Raw genomic sequence first — 18,630 nt, forward strand, 5'->3', positions numbered from 1 at the left:
TGTGTTGTGTTTATTTTATTTTATTGGGAGTTTATTTAATGACAAAAACAGAGCACAAAGCACAGACTCAGGAATAAAACAGAACTGGTATTCTAATTACAAAAATTGTACATGTTAGGGTTATGGTTCAAATTGGTCAAAGCCAATCTGCTTTAGGACAGGGCAGTACTCAGGGTCAGGGGTCATCAAAGGACGCAGGTGGGCAGATGGAGGAAGAGAGTGTCTGGAACTCCCTAACAGATGCCTAAAGATGCAGGAATTGACAAAAACAAACAGTGAAAACAAGAATGCTAAAAATATCTTCCTACAGTAGGCTTAGGCTAGTCTCTATGGATGCAGATTATTGATGATATTTGTGTGTTACAATCACCATTGTATAGCAGGGGCAGCCCAGACGCCATAATCTTCATAACACCTGTTCTTTCTTTACAGCTAACCCAAAGCCAAAATGTACACCGACTCATTTATTCCATTCCATATACAACTCAGTGGATCTGTGCACCAATGCATCGTGATTCTCTCTCTCTCGCTTATGTAATGGAGTGAAATCATACTGGATAAACACACCCCACAGCTTGAAATGGCACCAATGAATTGGATCCTTTTCAGGGGTCAAACTGCTTTGCATGCTGTCAATCGGGCGGTCAAATGTGTTTGCGAGGCGGAGGACCCAGGTTCAAGCCCAGTCAGAGGCAAATTGAGGGAGGAAGTGAAGCTGCTAAAATAGCACAGTGATGCCGGTTACACTCACCTTCCACTCGTCCACGGCTGTTGCAATGCGCTGTTCGGTCTGAGCGATTCCTTCCCTGCCCGCCTGCACCCTCTGAGCCAGCACAGCGTTCTCCTCCTAAATCTTCTTCAAAATCAAATCAAACCAAATGTTATTTGTCACATACACGTGTTTAGCAGATGTTATAGCGGGTGTAGCGAAATGCTTGTGCTTTTGGCTCCGACAGTGCAGTATATCTAAGAAGTAATATCTAACAATTTCACAACATATACCTAATACACACAAAACTAGTAAGGAATGGAATTTAAGAAAATATACATATATGGACAAGCAATGACAATGACAGAGTGGCATGGACTAAGATACAGTAGAATATAATGCAGTATATACAGTTGAAGTCGGAAGTTTACATACACTTAGTTTGGAGTCATTAAAACTTGTTTTTCAACACAACACACATTTCTTGTTAACAAACTATCGTTTTGGCAAGTCGGTTAGGACATCTACTTTGTGCATCACACAAATAATTTTTTCAACAATTGTTATACAGACAGATTGTTTCACTTATAATTCACTGTATCACAATTCCAGTGGGTCAGAAGTTTACATACACTAAGTTGACTGTGCCTTTAAACAGCTTGGAAAATTCCAGAAAATTATGTCATGGCTTTAGAAGCTTCTGATAGGCTAATTTACATAATTTGAGTCAATTGGAGGTGTACCTGTGGATGTATTTCAAGGTCTACCTTCAAACTCAGTGCCTCTTTGCTTGACATCATGGGAAAATCAAAAGAAATCAGCCAAGACCTCAGAAAAAAATTTGTAGACCTCCACAAGTCTGGTTCATCCTTGGGAGCAATTTCCAAACGCCTGAAGGTACCATGTGTACATGTGTTCATCTGTACAAACAATAGTATGCAAGTATAAACACCATGGGACCAAGCAGCCGTCATACCGCTCAGGAAGGAGACGCGTTCTGTCTCCTAGAGATGAACGTACCTTGGTACGAAAAGTGCAAATCAATCCCAGAACAACAGCAAAGGACATTGTGAAGATGCTGGAGGAAACAGGTACAAACGTATCTATATCCACAGTATATCACTATATCACTATATCAACATAACCTGAAAGGCCGCTCAGCAAGGAAGAAGCCACTGCTCCAAAACCGCCATAAAAAAGCCAGACTACGGTTTGCAAATGCACATGGGGACAAAGATCGTACTTTTTTGACAAATGTCCTCTGGTCTGATGAAACAAAAATAGAACTGTTTGGCCATAATGACCATCGTTATGTTTGGAGGAAAAAGGGTGTAGCTTGCAAGCTGAACAACACCATCCCAACCGTGAAGCACGGGGGTGGCAGCATCATGCTGTGGGGGTGCTTTGCTGTAGGAGGGACTGGTGCACTTCACAAAAGAGATGGCATCATGAGGAAGGAAAATGATGTGGATATATTGAAGCAACACCCAACTTATTGTGGGAAGCTTGTAGAAGGCTACCCGAAACGTTTGACCCAAGTTAAACAATTTAAAGGCAATGCTACCAAATACTAATTGAGTGTATGTAAACTTCTGACCCACTGGAAATGTGATGAAAGAAATAAAAGCTGAAATAAATCATTCTCTCTACAATTATTCTGACATTTCACATTCTTAAAATAAAGTGGTGATCCTAACTGACCTAAGACAGGGAATTTTTACTAGGATTAAATGTCAGGAATTGTGAAAAACTGAGTTTAAATGTATTTGGCTAAGGTGTATGTAAACGTCCGACTTCAACTGTACATATGAGTAGTGCAAGATATGTAAACATTATTAAAGTGACTAGTGTTCCATTTCTTAAAGTGGCCAGTGATTTCAATAGGCAGCAGCAGCCTCTAATGTGCTAGTGATGGCTATTTAACACTTTGTTTTGTTGACGTTGAGTGAGAGGTTATTTTCCTGGCACCACACTCCCAGAGCCCTCACCTCCTCCCTGTAGGCGGTCTCGTCATTGTTGGCAATCAAGCCTACTACTGTTGTGTCGTCTGCAAACTTGATGATTGAGTTGGAGGCGTGCTTGGCCACGCAGTCATGGGTGAACAGGGAGTACAGGAGGGGGCTGAGCACGCACCCTTGTGGGGCCCCAGTGTTGAGGATCAGCGAAGTGGAGATGTTGTTTCCTACATTCAACACCTGGGGGCGGCCCGTCAGGAAGTCCAGGACCCAGTTGCACAGGGCGGGGTTCAGACCCAGGGCCTCGAGCTTGATGATGAGCTTGGAGGGTACTATGGTGTTGAATGCTGAGCTATAGTCAATGAACAGCATTCTTACATAGGTATTCCTCTTGTCCAGATGGGATAGGGCAGTGTGCAGTGTGATGGCGATTGCATCGTCTGTGGATCTATTGGTGCGGTAAGCAAATTGAAGTGGGTCTAGGGTGACAGGTAAGGTAGAGCTCCCTCCGCAGGTACGCCTCCTGCTTCAAGTAGTACGGCATCACAAAACTACCTAGGTCCTGCTCAGTCACTCTACTGGGACACCTGAGGGGACACGAGGAGGAGTAGGACAAAGAGAAGTGCCCCTGGACACTGATCTAAGGTCAGATTGTACAAGGTGAACACATCAATGGATGTAATGGGATACAGGACAATCCAAGATGGATGAAGACACTAGGCACGGCAGCATACAGACACAAACAAAGAGGCCAACCATGCAGGGTCTTGGCTGTTCTTAGCAGCTTCTTCTAGCTTGTCCAGCTCATCCAGTTTGCCCTGTAGCTCCCCCTCTTCCATCAGTTTGTTGATGTCATCCTGTATAGGTGCCACACACGCACGTGTCAAAAATCGAACATTCCCTTATATTAAGTCTACTTAAGCCAAAGGGATGATGGCCAACCTGTATAGTCCTTTGTAGGTCTTTAATGAACTGCTTATGGATTTTCTCTGTCACCTGTGGGTTCTTCTTATTGAACGGGTGGAACGTGTGGGCAAATCTGTGAAAACTGACGACACGTTCAGACAGATTTAACGTTAGCTAGTTTCCCATTGGTGCAAAAATGTTCAGCTCAACGTGATATATGGCCAACAGTATTATTCATAAAATATGTACCTGGCATCGGGATATAAACTTCTCTAGGCTCTTCTCGTGACTTTGTTGAACAACACTACTCTGTTCCTCCGGGGTTCGGGTCTGTCCGACAGGTGAGAATAATTCCCACGACCCGACGACTGAGACGAAACATCTCCTGTAGCATTCCTAGACTGATCCTGTACGTTATCTCCTGTACTTTTAGCAACGTTGTTTCACCAATTTCCTCCATGTTTTACTTTGTTTATGTTTTAGAGTAGCCGCTAGAAACGCCTGTCTACCGAACCGCAACAGGTACAAAAAAAGTTTTGCGCAGTCAAGTGTCATATGTCACGCTCGTTCACGTTGAGCTCTTGCTGCTTCAGCTGTCACCACTGAGGTATAATAAGAACGGCTGTCACTTTGCTCAACCCCCTTTCTTTCTCTTCTCTCTGTTGCATGCTGCGGAAACATGGGGTTGATCACCGGAGTTATTGCTTTCTTTTACCACTTACCTCAAATATACAAATGGCTCTTCAAGCCTTATTACATATTGTCTATATTGATGTCCGCCGCATTCCTCATACTTCGGAAGTGTCCGGGACTTTGCGAAAACCTCAACACAGAACGGGAGGACGGGAACCCATGCGACTTTGACTGGGTCAGTATCGGGGTAGAGTTGCTCTTGTGCTAAATCTGGTGGGGTTTATTGTTACTGTAAATGTTGCAATACTTGTATGTAATATTGTGGGGCCTATGTCTTACAGAGAGAAGTTGAGATTCTTATGTTTCTCAGTGCGATTGTCATGATGAAGAACAGAAGAGCCAGTAGGTGCAGAATGAATGAAACACACACACACACACACACACACACACACACACACACACACACACACACACACACACACACACACAGGTTTGGCCAGGTAGCAGGGGTGAGCCCAGTGTTGTAACTGAAATTCTCTCCTAGGTTTACAGTATAAACAGTAAACATCAGAACACACACATGCACTGTAATTTCAATTTGCCCTACAAACCCGGTCCCTCACATCTTGTAAACCACATCCTGGGATTACAGCACAGCGCTGAGGAGGGGTTGGCTCTTGAAATGTTTGTTTTGTAAACATGAGAATACAGTTGTGAGAGGAGGGGCACTGTTTATTTTTGTTAACTCCTCCTTCACTTCTTTTCTATCTTTGAGTCTTACCCCTCTTTCACTCATCCACCCAGTCTCTCTTACCCCCCTCTCCCTCCCCCCTTTCAATCTACTCATCCCCCCATTCTCTCTTACCCCCCTCTCTCTGCTCCTTCCCCCATTCTCCCCCCTCTCTCTGTTTCTCTGTCATGAACCCTAACCTTTCTCCTGTTCTCCAGTCACCATAGAGCAGCATGCAGGGAACCTGTTTATGTTCAGTAAGGTGGCCAACGTCATCCTCTTCTTCAGGCAGGACATCAGACTGGGCATCTTTTACTTCGCTCTGTGTATTGGTGAGATGCTTGTCATGTTACCCTTCATGTCACTGCTGTCAGTCAGTTAATATGCATTATAACTATTGACCAGAGGAAGTTGTTGGGCTCCTTGTTAAGAAAAGGCAATGCTTGCTTCAGGGTTTGATTTGGACTTTGACTTTACTGGTCGAAACCAACCAGTCCGTCTGTGCTCTGTGAGTGAATTTGACAGCATGGGCTAGGAGTTAGGGTTAGTACCAAGTATCTATTCTACAGTGTCAAGAATGTTTCTGTTTCCTATCCTATCCAAGCCTTCGTCATGACCTGTAAACCGCCACTCTACATGGGCCCAGAGTACATCAAGTACTTCAGTGAAAAGACCATAGACGTAAGTGTGGTGATCCAAGACTTGAGATGTGACAGCCATGAGTGTGAAGATTAGACGCCACACTGTAGACTGTTGAGCCTAGTTAACTGAGACTATCATTACCATATTACTGACTGTAAGTGAGCATTAGATGTTATTTATTTACAACAGGCTAAGTGTTACTAATCCATGTTCTACTGCTCTAGTAGCCCTGCTCGCCAGGCTAGTGATGATACTATTAGTAGGGAAAGAGACCTGGCTGGGAATGAGACTACTGATACAGTGATCTACTCAGGTAATCTGATCTGGTCTAATCCCATTGGACAGGAGGAGCTGAATCATGATACTCGCGTGACGTGGATTGTTGAGTTCTATGCTAACTGGTCTCCTGAGTGCCAGTCCTTCGCCCCTGTCTTTGCCGACCTCTCCCTCAAGTTAGTATTCTTCCTGTTTCACTTATGTTTCCTCTTTCTCTCCACCCCTCCTATACTCTTCTCCCAGTGAAACACATCTCTCTAATGTTGTTCTGCTAACCAAACATGGCGGTCTCCTGTTCTCTTCCTCTGTTATGCAGGTATAACTGTACTGGACTGCGGTTTGGGAAGATAGACGTTGGTCGGTACGGAGAGGTGGCTCAGAGGTAAGACTTTCCCTCTCTGAAATTAGTAGTGTCTCTAACAAACTATATTTTCACGAGAATGCAAAAAAAATGGATTTACATTGTAAGACTGTAGACTGCATGTCAGTCTGTCTAGAAGTAAGATGAGAAGGGACTGCCTATTTCTATAGTCTGACACTTTTTCTGCCCTGTGCTGACTATGTCCTTCTCTGCAGGTACAAGGTTAGCACCTCTCCTCTGGCCAAGCAGCTCCCCTCATTGGTGCTTTTCCAGTCAGGGCGGGAGGTCATGAGACGTCCAATGGTGGACAATAAGTGTCGAGCTGTGTCCTGGACTTTCAGCGAGGTGTGTGTTGTGTGTGGATCACTAATCTGTGTGCGTGCTTGTTTGTGTGCCTTACTTTTTGAAGTGTGTGAATGGCTTTGGGTCCCCACTCACACACCCCATTCTGTTCTAGGAGAACATCATCCGCGAGTTCAACCTGAACGAGCTCTTCGAGGCGTCTAAGAAGATAAAGAAGGGTCGTGGCGAGAAAGGAGAGGACAACCCCTTACTACCAGAGGAGGGCAGCAAAGAGCCTCAACCTGAACCTGACACCCCAGCAGAGAGCAAGAAAGACCAGTAGTGACGAAGGGAGAACAAGGACTGGATTGTTCTACCACACAGTCGTACACACAGTTCACTGCTGGTCATATAATCTGCCTGTGTCTGTTATATCACTGTTGTATTATCAGACCACCAGTATTCAAGTTAATTCAAGAGTTTGGCCTTGTGAAAAAGCAGCTGCAAGCGAACAAAAAGGGACAGAATGAGGCATCTAAATGTAAACATCAAACCGTCCTAATTATTGATGCCTTAAAAGGTCCAATGCAGCAGTTCTCAATAGATTAAGATCATTCTGCGTAACAATTAAGTACCTTACTGTGATTGTTTTAAATTAAAATGGTAAAAAAAGAAAAAAAAGAGCAAAGAGCAATTTCTCAAGCAAGAATTTTGGTAGGACTTTCTGGTAGTGGTTTGAGTGGGAAGGAGAAAACTAGTTATTGGCAGAGGTTTGGAACTAATTTACCGCATGGTGATGTCACCATGGAAGGCCAGAACTCCCTCCCACCAACACAGGCATTCTTTTCAAACAGCTCCTACACTAAAAGGGCATTACCATTATTTTCACAATTTTACAGCATTATTCCAACCTCGGTGTGGAAATATATATGAAACATAGGAAAATCAAGTTTGATTGCACTGGGCCTTTAAATTATTTAAGTGAAAATGCCTTACACTGCCATCTCACTCATTCATCCATATTCGTTTTTCTGTGACTGTAGTGAGTTTACTTGTTTTTTCATGTTCTGCTGCTTTTTGGGTCACATTTTTCAACACCAAAGTATGGAGTCAAACTGACAGTTTAGTCTGTCGGCTATAATCTGTTCTGCCAAAAGTTAAATAAAACTTTTCAATGCTCAGAGACTCCTATACGCTCTTGGCTGATCTTTGATTGAAGACACGTTTTTCCTTCAGGTTGACCTTTTATTCTGAGAAGAAACCTTAAACTCTTAAGGCCATTTTGGATATGTCTTCTACATATTCATCAGAGATATTTGTGACACTCTCCATTCAGCACAGCCCACAACAATAGCAGCATTCTTATTTACTCACGTATATTCAGTTGTTCAAATGGCCCCCTTCCCCACCAGAAGAAAGTAAAACAAACTTTCTAGCCCTGTATGTCTGACTGCTTGTACTATTATATTAACCAGGTGTGCATTTGACAAGGATATTCTCACACATACACACCAGGAATACATTCAACACAACACACATAATCACATGCATACCTACTGTACACATGGCGAGGGGGTGCATACAAACACTGACTGTGGCCACACTGCTGTGTGATTGGTTGATAGTTTGTGTGCTTCAGATGCGTCAGAACTCCCCGAAAATAAAACGTGCTACATTCAGCTAGCTTTGACATTCCAACTCTCTAGTGGGCTTGGATTAAACATACCAACACCACCTCTCAACCACACACACACCTTTCTGTTTCTGACTGTGCCTTCTTAAACCTATTTGTGGGCAAAACATTAGCTGTACCATAAAGTTTTTTTTTTTTTAAACAACAGAAAGCAGAACCAATTAAAATATAAAATTCTTATCTGGTTATAGTTGTAAGAAATACTGTAAAAAATAAAATAAAAACATAAACCGTTTGATTTTACTACGAATGGTCTCAAGGCAAAAACCAATGAAAATAGTCCTCAATTTCAAACCAACCCCGACATCAGTCACCTTCTCCTAGACACGTCATACATATTTCTATTAACAAACAAATGTTACTACAGAATCCCTATGTTTACACCATACCTATCTGTGCTAATAGAACCACAACCATCCCCCAGAATTTGATTTGTTGAGTTTTTCCAAGTACATTACAATCTAAGGACAAGGCACTATGATAGGGATGTGGTCTCTGGGTAGAAGTTACCCTTCTGGGAATAGATTTAGGATCAGCTTACCCTCCCCTAGTGCCCTAACAATTAGGGGCAAAAGGCCTCATTGTGTAGGGGCAACTTCATCCAACTCCTGGATGTAGAGATCGGTTTGTAATTGTGTTCAGAACTCAAAGGTTTCCTGTCTGGTAAAATAAATAAAGCCCTTCCCACCCTAAACACGTTTGGCTGACCATCCTTATAAGATTTTTCTAGCACTGACTGACAGACAAAACATTTTGAACACCAAAATGACAATCATTTAAAGCTAGAAAGAGAGAATTTGCATAATGTATCAATAATACATGTTTCTAGTGTACATTCCACAAAGATGCTTGTGCTGTATTTATGATTCAGAATAAACATTTTCTTTGTGGCTTTCAACATCCTCAGTGAAAGGCCACTTCAGCTGGCCTTCATATAGGATCATCAATCTCTGTGGATGAGAATTCCAGCAAGCCTTATGACTGGCTGATACAGCCATCAATCAAAACAAGTGATTAGTCTAACTCATATTCACAGTCATTCACAAACCCCAAAACGCTATCTCCATCATCTGACCAATTGACCCAATAATTCTTAAAGATTCTTTAAGCATTTATATAAAACAATATTAAAAAACAAAAGCTTTATAAAACTCAAATGAAACTGTGTTTGTAGGGGTTGAGGCATCATCTCTGCACAGTCTTTGAATAATCGCTGCAGACTTTAATTAATTAGTGACTACTGTGGATTGGTGATCCATTGTGATTGGTCCATCCATTTGATGGGACACAATTGGTCACCAGTCCATATGCGCCCTCTCAGGCTCCATACTGATTGGTTCAAAAGCACTCCTTTCCAAAACAAATCATCTTTGTATATACGCGTTATAGAGTTTAGTACCCAGCTGTCATAATAATGTTCATGTTATACAGTCTATGGCTCACAGACTGAGGAGAGGTTGTCCCATTCCATCACTGATCAACATTCAGAGTTCCACTTCAGTCGCCATTCGATCCAATATGAAAGATAGGCAGAAAAAGATGGCCACTGGCATTATAAAGATACGAAGGTCATTGAAGTACCAGTGAGCCAAACACTTCTATTCCACTATCCACTCCATATTGACCAAGAGTAGAGGATAGTCCTTTCATTGTGTGCGTGCATTTTAGTGAATATCCATCTCTAAGTCTCCTCAGAGTAAGAAAATTGGAATCTGTCCAGTGGAACAACTTTCTTTCTATTCTTTGGCTGGGGCGGATGTCTGTCACTCAAACCGATATCTCATAGGTGGTCCCTCCGACGCCAGTCACCTTCTTCACCCCCCCCCCTGGTTTGGATGTGCTGTGATTGGCCAAGCCTGGGCGAGAGGTGGATCTGATTGGATAGCCGTCAGGAAAAGGGGAGGGGGTTAATGATGTAGATAGGGGAGACAGAGGGAGGAGTGAGAAGAAGAGGTGAGTAGATCTGATTCAAAAATAGACTAATAAATAGGCGTTATGATAAAGGTTACAAGAGTAGAAGGATCATTGAAGAGGAAAAATAGGGCACAGAACAGACAGAGTGAGAAAACAGTAGCACGCTAAACTGCTCATGCTAACACAATCACTTCTGTTTCACACACCTAAATACATACTTGCATGCCTCTATATCAAGTAGACAGACTACAAACACAGATACACACATCTATCCTACTACACAGTTATACCTGAGCATAGTTTTTTTGTCAACTTTAAAATCAGTCTCCTCATAGACGAACACACACACTCTCAAACACAATCCAGCAGAAACACTCTGAAATCAAGAGGAGGAAAAGGAAGACTCACACAGATCAGGGAGGAAGAGGAGGGCTCACATAGATCAATCAGTGAGGAAGAGTAGCAGGCTTGCGGCTCAGATCTCTACTCACTGTGGAGCCTGGGTCCCTCCGACTCCGCCCTCTCCCGACAAACTGCCTCCTCCCATTGGCCGAGCCTTGTGCTGGAGCCCTGTCTCCCCGGTGTAGGAGAGGGACTTCCCTAGGGAGGGGCCTCTGGGTGGGGGAGACACAGGGAACCCAGGGGGGTCCGGGGAACAGGCACGCAGGGAGGAGGGGGAGGGCTGTTCAGAGACGGGAGGAAGGGGGCGAATGGAGGAGGTGGCACGGAGGTGTGGGTGTCTGGAGTCCTGGTGGAGGAGGTGGTGCTGTGTCTCGGGGTGGGCAGCGTGTGGGGGAGTCGGCAGGGGGGGACTGATGGCGCGGCGGTATGCCCTGTTGGGGGAGGAGAAAGTGGCAGAGCCCTGGAGCAGCTGGCCCTCTCTCTGCTGGGCCATCTGTGCTGAGAGGAAGGGTGAGGTGTACCCCTGCAGGGGCGCATCCCCGACCCCGGGGGGTGGCGAGGAGAAGGTTGTCGCCGGGGGAAACGCTGCAGGGGCGTGGGGGTTCTGAGGGGACAGCTCGTGAGCGGCCGACTCAAACTCGGGGCTCTCGGACGGCGTCAGCAGGCTGTCGTAGGACAGGCTGCCGTTCTGAGGTGTCTGATTGGCCATGCTCTTGTAGCTGGTGTCGGTGGTGCCCTCTGATTGCAGCGTGCCCAGAGTATTATGGTGTGTGTGGGCAGAGCGCATGCTGGAGGAGTGAGAACCACCGGTGGACAGGACCAGAGAGGAAGGGTAGGAAGTGTACGACCGCCCCCCTAGGGAGTACCCGGAGATGCCCCCCGTGACAACCCCACCCGTCCCACTGGACCCCCCGGGGCCCTCGCCCCTCTCCCCTCCCCCCCTACGCGCCCCCACACCTATTACCGACCCCCCATCCAGGCTGCTGGGCTCAGACCGATAGCTGGGCTGGCGACTCGACTGGAGAATGGAGGGAGAGTCCAGACTGTCCCCACGAATCATCTGAAGAGGAGAGGAGAGGAGAGGAGAGGAGAGGAGAGGAGAGGAGAGGAGAGGAGAGGAGAGGAGAGGAGAGGAGAGGAGAGGAGAGGAGAGGAGAGAGAGGAGAGGAGAGGAGAGGAGAGGAGAGGAGAGGAGAGGAGAGGAGAGGAGAGTAAGAGGTAGTGAAGGTAGAATGAAGTGTGGGAGGGAGGATGGAAAGTTATGTTACAAAGGGATTACTTTGAGGAGACATTCCTCAACAGAAGACAACATAGACGTTTCTACAGAACACACCGTTTCTACAGAGAGCCAGCAGGATGGAGGTGTACTGGGGCATCACATTATCAAGACCACTAACCTTGAAAAATATTATCAGCACCACAAGAACACAAACATACAAATCTATGAGAATACAGGCAGCATAGTAAATGCAGAGTACGGGGAAAGGAAAGTCACAAGCATCAATATTGTTACAGACATAAACGGACACACAGAGATGACACTAACAGACTTACTGATCAACCGATGGCCACTGAGTGATCAATTCAAAGTAGAAGAGAGGGGGATGGAGTTAACCACAACGGAAAGAAGAACGGACAGAATCTGAGAGAAGGGTCTGTAAAATACCTCTGCTAGTCCCACCTGGATGCCCTCGGCTTAATCCTTCTATAGCCGATCTATCAACTGATTTGACCCTTTGTTTAACGCGTGTCTATGTGTACCTTGTTTGGGTGTGTCAGAGCTGTGTGGTTCCTCTGTGGGCTGCTATAGGCCGGCCGGTACTTGTACATTGAGGGAGTGGACGGACCTTCAGACAGCAAGCTGCTCTCTGATTGGAGAAAAAACAAAACAGCGTTACAAACTAGAGAGTACCATCTGTGTGGGATACTTGAGCGAGTGTCTGTGTGCGTGCGTTCACTGCTCACCCTCTGTGTCTGCACGGGGCAGGCCAGGGTAGCGGAGCTCTGGTTTGGGAGGAGGTGGAGGCTCTGCATCTGCTGACTGGCTCTCCATCTGCTCTAAACTGCTCTTAGACTGACAGGGACAGGAAAGGACAAGACTGTTCATACACACAAATGAGAGAGGGAGAGCTGCGTCTGAAAACCCCTGTATGTTAGATCTGTTTGTCAGCGGGTCCGCTGTGTGTGTGTGTGTGTGTACGTACCCGGGTGCTGTGGTGGTCGTTCTGGATGCCGTTGTCCAGGACTTTGGCCTCTAGCTGGGCCTCGGAGAGAGGAGGGCGGAGGAAGGGAGGCTGCACCTCCACTGTCTGCTTGCCCCGCCACCGACCCACATACCTGACAGAGATGGGTAAACACATGAATGACCCTGAAACTTTCCACTGAAACATACAGTAACTTTATACTCCATTACACACACATATTGTTAGATATTTTACTTAGTTAACAACCATAACTCTTAGGCTACACTGAGTTTTCCCCCTGAGGGTCTTGTTCAACCATAAGCTGCAACAGCAGAGGAAAATGGGAGGAATGAAGGAGAGACGGTCACTAACCTGGGAGCCTGAGAGCTACAGAGCACGTGTGAGATGTTCCTCAGACAGCCATTGGTGAAAGGGTTAACTCCGCCCCTAAACTTCCCTGTGACCTGAGAGAGAGAGAGCGAGAGAGAGTGAATCCATTTTTAGATAATCTGGATCATGTCGGCCCTCTCAGAGGAGCACACCCAGATCGACAGACGTACCTGCTCGTTAGTGGTCCTTCCCCGAGCTACCAGTACCATGTGGAAACCAGTAAGACCTGCTACTGGGATAAAGAACAGGCCAGCAACACACATTGTAGCCATACTGGAAACACACAGTCAAGGACACAACTTAAACCAGCGCAATAACAACAACAAGACTGTGTGTGTGTGTCTATGGTTATGTCTACACTTGACACTTACATGCGACTTCTGCTATCTGAATACGAAGATCGCATTGAAAAGACGGGTCTAGACCCACAAAAGTCACTTTGTGGTCTGATTGTGTTCAGATCTGGCTGACCACTTCAGGAAGTGGTCAGGGATGCATTGTGTGTGGATTTCTCCTCAGTCTGGATGCAATCAGGCTACCGAAAGCGCATACAGTGGGCGATGTCATCAGCACTCCTCCCACAAGTCTCCAGAAAACGTGTGTTTTGGGACCAAGAGGCACCTTTTCATTATAACGTTGGGGGAAATATGTTCCTAGCATGTGAGGAACATGTTTGCTGGACTCATAAATGCTAGCCAGCTAGCTAATATTTAGAAAAACTATTTTTTGTTTGGCTAGAGTTATGCTAACCCGTTTTCAATCCATTTAGCGTTGCTTGCTAGCTACAGAGGTTAGCTGGCTAGTTAGCTACAGTAGTTAGCTACTGCCATCAGTTGTTGTTGTGTTATCATATTTTGCCTGGCTATTCCACCGCTTGTAGAATGCATACTGGCATTTGAATATAGCTCGGGAAAAGGGAATCCGGACACACTGTGGACACGGTAGACACATTTAAATGTAGGTGTAGACGCATGACGCGTTCGGAATTCCATGATCAGAATACTAAAGCTCCATGAACTGTCAAGTCTAGACACGGCCTATAAGGATACGTGACAGCTGAGTGAACACTGTCCAGCTGGTGCTGGTGCTGGAGGACGTAGAGCAGGCCGAAGCCGAACACACCCATGATGTGGATCGTCAGGGACAACAGGAACAGGAAGAAGTGACGGTAGTTCCTGCGCCCGATACAGTTGTTCACCCACGGGCAGTGGTGGTCAAAGTCCTGCCAGGTCACACACAGGTCAAATGGTCACAAAAGGGTCAAGAGAAAAGACAAAATAAATGGCTGATGTTTCGCTGATATTTCCACTGCTGCCTCTGACAACTTGTTACAACACAGTTGTCACCTGTCATACGGCGTTTAGTGTTAGCAGGGTGGCAGTCTGGAGAAGTGTGTTTACCTCCACACAGTTGTCACACACAGAGCAGTGTGAGCAGCGGGGCGGTCTGTAGAAGCGGCAGGTGGAACACCACTTCATCCGGACCTGAATGCCCTTGATCTCCACCGTTTTATAGAGCGGAGCGCGGAAATCATCCTCTTTATCCTCATCCTCTTCCGCTGTGAACACACACACACACACCACTTACACACTGAAACACTTTATTTACACCTAAGCCATTTATCTTTAACACACTCTCCTTACCTCTGGGAAAGACCCCTGGGTCCATAAAGGTGGCCATGCAGAAGTTGGCGAGGGTGAAGAGGAAGACCACGGCGTTATAGATGGGAATGACGGCAGAGACATGCTCTGACAACCACGGACACCTGGAGGGAGAGAGGGTTGGGGTGAGATACAGAGCTACAGATATATTATATGGAATTCAGTGTGTGTGTGTGTGTGTGTGTGTGTGTGTGTGTGCGTCTTACTCACGTGAAGCAGAAAAAGAGCGTGGTGGAGCCGACCAGGAAGGTGGTTGCTGCGGAGACGGGAACGTAGCGACTGGGTCGGAACGGGCAGGGAGGAGAGGAGGCGGGGCCACCCACTTCCCCACCTAGTCCCCCACTACTGAACCCCGGCATCAGAGGGAGGGAGGGAGGGAGAGAGGTAGAAGGGGTATATCTAAAGAGAAGGGTGTTGGAAGGGTCAGAGGGAAGACCTCCGTGTTCGTATGGGATAAGGGGGCATGATGGTAGATGGGAAGGTTCTTAGGTACCAGTAATAGTATTATTACAGAAAGCAGCCATTTGGGAGAAACCTCTTAGAGAAAGCTAGCGAGTTCTTTGCACTTCAGCAACTAAAACCACTTTGAAACTAAAATACTTACTATTTTATAGTAAAGTCTACACCTTTGTTTGCATATGTGTAGATCTTTGCAGGTATATCTACAGCTAGCTAGTAAGCAAGATACCTGTACATTTTATATATATTTTAAAAACAAAACTATACATTATGATACAAAAAGAATTGCGACTTTAATAAATATTAATGTATGGCTTTCATGTAACCTTATTTGGTGCAACAATATAAATACCTCAACAAAATCTCTCCTGTCTACTGCAACAAAGACCCACAAGGGCACACACAATTAACTGCTTTTACAACAACTTCCTGACCTGGTGAGACAACAAACCAACCCTAACCCTCCACAGGCATCGAAAACGACATTTATCACCACTATTTGCAAACTCTCTTGTAAGGGAAATATAGGGTCAAGGCGGGCCAGAAATTAGGAGGTAGTAGCAGAACTGCCTATAAAACAACAGAACAGGGGTGTCTAGCAGAGCAGTGACCACTGAACTCTGGTCTTGTACAAGGTGTATCTAGGCACTGAGTGTGAGATAGAGTGTGTGTGTGACAATGTGATTGCGTGTGACAGAGAAAAGTGTGACAGAATGCTTGCAAAGGAGAGAGTTCCGGGGTCTATATTCTGGGGAGGCTGCAGCGGTTGGGACAAAACCCAAAAAATCTAAAGCTGCCCAGTAACAATCCAAGCCCACCTGTAGCTTTTTCAAAAATTCAAGCTTGTATACAAAAGCTCTCAAATGTAGTATACACTATTCAATGCTCTGTTCGTATGAGAGAGTGTTCACATCCACAGGTGAGATCAGTCTCGTTGGATCAATTAGCTGTTTGTTTCAGTCTTTGTGACAGTGCAGGTAAAACCCCTCCCATCTCCGAAACCACACCTCCTTTCCCATGATGCCTTTAAAATGGAGCCACGCAGAAAGAAGAAGCCACAGACAACTCTCTCCCTTTTTTTCCTTTCACTCGCTCCAGTATTCTGTCACACACGGTTGTAGTCTATGAAGGCAATTGGAGGGCACCTCCTGAAACAGAGAGCATGTTACACAACTACTAGATTACATCAATAGCATTAACCAACACCACAAACTTCAACCACTAGTAATTACACACTCATAATCTCACACCATCACTAACACGAATGCAGCCAAGAACAATATAGTGTTGCAAGGTATGACAATAACATGTTCTTTACATAACTAAATGAGTTGTTGCACGCCACAGCAGTTTTGTGTATGTCTAGGGAGTGGCAGGTTGTGTGTTGAAACATAACAAATTTGTCAACTGTACTCATTTCCCAGTACTGACTAACCAGGTCGAAAAGGGTGTCTAAAAGAGTATCTCGCTCTCCCTCTCTCTGTCCCACACACAAATGCACAACCTTTCTCTCACATCCTATCACACACAAAGGTATTCATAAATCTATAACAGAGCCCTCATCCACACAGATATCATGTAACACCTGAGGGAAAAGTCCTGTTCCGTTAGAACACTGAAAACAGTTCTAAGGTAATAGTGAAACCTGAGCATTGGAAGACACCTCTACTACAATCTTCAACAACCTAGCTAGCTACTCTACACATCCCTATGACAGAGGCCCACAAAAGTACATACCGATACAATCAACAACACCTGACTGACATGGAAATATTCTGTAGATAACCTATTCAACGCAAACACCACACATATCTTATTAGCACCAAAACAGCCCTAGCCTTCTCTACACAGACCGTGTCTGTATCTGTGAAAACAGGCTGCTGAATGTTGGAGGTTATGTGACCGACCCACTGTTAGCAGACGACTAATCATCTCCATGCAGCACACACATTAAATCCCCCCAGATTTAAATGGCTGTTAATCCTGAAATATCCCTGTTCAGCAGAGTACCCTGCTTTTGCGCCTGTCATTGTCACGTTAGCTAGCTTCAAACACCTGACTGAGTGACGAGTCTGACAGCCAGCACTTCACTTCTATCAAGTCTGCTAACTCTAGATATAAAGTATACGATTACATGCTCCATCGTCGATGCTAAACACAGCTAGCCAGCTAACGTTGTTTTCAGCAGGATATGCTAGGTAGGTAGCTAACTCGTTAGCTACATAGGTATTGTAATTGTGTCCCAATGAATCTGTACATGTACGTTTCTTTTACGCCTGCTACGATGGGTTAATGTACATGTGAACAATTTTTTAAGACAAGCGGCTAATTACAACGCATTTTGAGAGCTGTTGGAACTCGAAAGTTATATGTGAAACTGTTCCCCAGTAATATATATATATTTATTTATTTTTCTAGCGTAGCCTAATGTTACTCCTTAGTCCAAGGACCTTACATGTTGTTTAAAGGCGAAATGGCTCAGGAAGCCAAAACAGCCAAATACTCCATCTAAACGTGAATCAATTCTCAATTGCGGTACGGTTCTAGAAAAATCAATCACTCTACTTTCATATCACATTAAAATAATGCAAAATACACTTACTGTACACTGTTTTAACAGATTTAACAGTTGCAGCGGACAGTATTTTTCAGTGACAACATGTTTGAGGCTTCTGTCTTGCGTTTACACAGGTGTTCAGAGTCGCAGATAGCTATCTTCCATCTGCTTTCATAAACAAACACTGTAACATGGAAATATGGCCGTGTGGGAACCATAACGCTATACAGTTCTGTATCAATTAACCTTTTGTTAGAAAATTATTTATCTCTGACATGAAAGATAAGGTCTTTATGCTTCCAAAACCGTACCGCAAGCGATGCATGTTAATGTTCAGGCCGAGTGTCCTTAACAAAACTCCCCGTGCAGAAGACGCCTTCGTCCAATGACTCGTTATGTGTAATGTAATGGAACTGAGAGTCATGATCAAGGGATAAATGTTAGCTCGTTGGCTAGCCAAACCAGGGCAAGTTTGTACCGACGACCTGTGTTTGATCACCGCTTGAGACAGTAAAACTATAAACGATCAGTTACTTGGATACTGGGAAAAGCAGTTAACCAAAAACAAGGCATACCTGACATCCAGGGCTGATGTTTTCAAGTCCTTAATATTTTGGTGCGTTTCGTTTCGGTCCCGAGGCTAGTTAGCTACTAGCTAGGCCAATGAGGGAGTTATTTTACGCTGGCCCGCGTTGAACTGGCCAAGGCCCGTCACGGGCATCGGGAGGAGCGCCATCTCAAATCGAACAGTAATCTGCGACGCTCGGTCATGTTGTCAATAAGGCAACATGGTGCATCGTCCAGAAACATACATCTCTTTTCCATAAAATAAATGTTTAAATTTAACTAGTTTTCATTTGGAAGGCAGATTTAGCAA

At 45.0% G+C, this 18,630-nt stretch overlaps 2 protein-coding genes and 1 long non-coding RNA gene across 7 annotated transcripts; 1 reads left to right on the forward strand and 2 right to left on the reverse strand.

Moving 5' to 3' along the window:
* Positions 1-25: 25 nt before the first annotated feature.
* Positions 26-4,135, reverse strand: LOC121533820. Its single transcript, XR_005994511.1, has 3 exons — positions 3,820-4,135; positions 752-856; positions 26-244 (listed from the first exon to the last, which is right to left on the reverse strand). It is a non-coding gene; the product is annotated as an uncharacterized LOC121533820 (long non-coding RNA).
* A 54-nt stretch (positions 4,136-4,189) lies between these two features.
* LOC121533815 (thioredoxin-related transmembrane protein 2-B) lies at positions 4,190-7,679 on the forward strand. The gene is made up of 8 exons (XM_041840093.2): positions 4,190-4,438; positions 4,545-4,605; positions 5,152-5,265; positions 5,538-5,614; positions 5,921-6,027; positions 6,168-6,233; positions 6,428-6,557; positions 6,670-7,679. Exons 1-8 carry the CDS (start codon positions 4,250-4,252, stop codon positions 6,835-6,837), a joined length of 912 nt encoding a protein of 303 aa, XP_041696027.1. The 5' UTR covers positions 4,190-4,249; the 3' UTR covers positions 6,838-7,679.
* Positions 7,680-8,424: 745 nt separating this feature from the next.
* Positions 8,425-18,439, reverse strand: LOC121533798 (palmitoyltransferase ZDHHC5-B). 5 transcript variants are annotated; one of them, XM_045226804.1, is made up of 12 exons: positions 18,329-18,437; positions 14,948-15,136; positions 14,720-14,841; positions 14,477-14,634; positions 14,126-14,298; positions 13,247-13,349; positions 13,059-13,150; positions 12,708-12,840; positions 12,469-12,577; positions 12,265-12,371; positions 10,593-11,563; positions 8,425-10,060 (listed from the first exon to the last, which is right to left on the reverse strand). In XM_045226804.1, exons 2-12 carry the CDS (start codon positions 15,094-15,096, stop codon positions 9,955-9,957), a joined length of 2,223 nt encoding a protein of 740 aa, XP_045082739.1. In that variant the 5' UTR covers positions 15,097-15,136; positions 18,329-18,437; the 3' UTR covers positions 8,425-9,954. The 5 variants fall into 5 exon arrangements, 4 of the variants coding, with proteins under 4 accessions (XP_045082739.1, XP_045082737.1, XP_045082753.1 ...); XM_045226802.1 differs by having other exon boundaries at positions 14,948-16,344; XM_045226818.1 differs by lacking the exon at positions 18,329-18,437 and adding an exon at positions 17,799-17,926 and having other exon boundaries at positions 14,948-16,344.
* Positions 18,440-18,630: the final 191 nt, after the last annotated feature.

This window comes from Coregonus clupeaformis, chromosome 2 (genome assembly GCF_020615455.1).
Source record: "Coregonus clupeaformis isolate EN_2021a chromosome 2, ASM2061545v1, whole genome shotgun sequence".
NCBI lineage: Eukaryota > Metazoa > Chordata > Actinopteri > Salmoniformes > Salmonidae > Coregonus > Coregonus clupeaformis.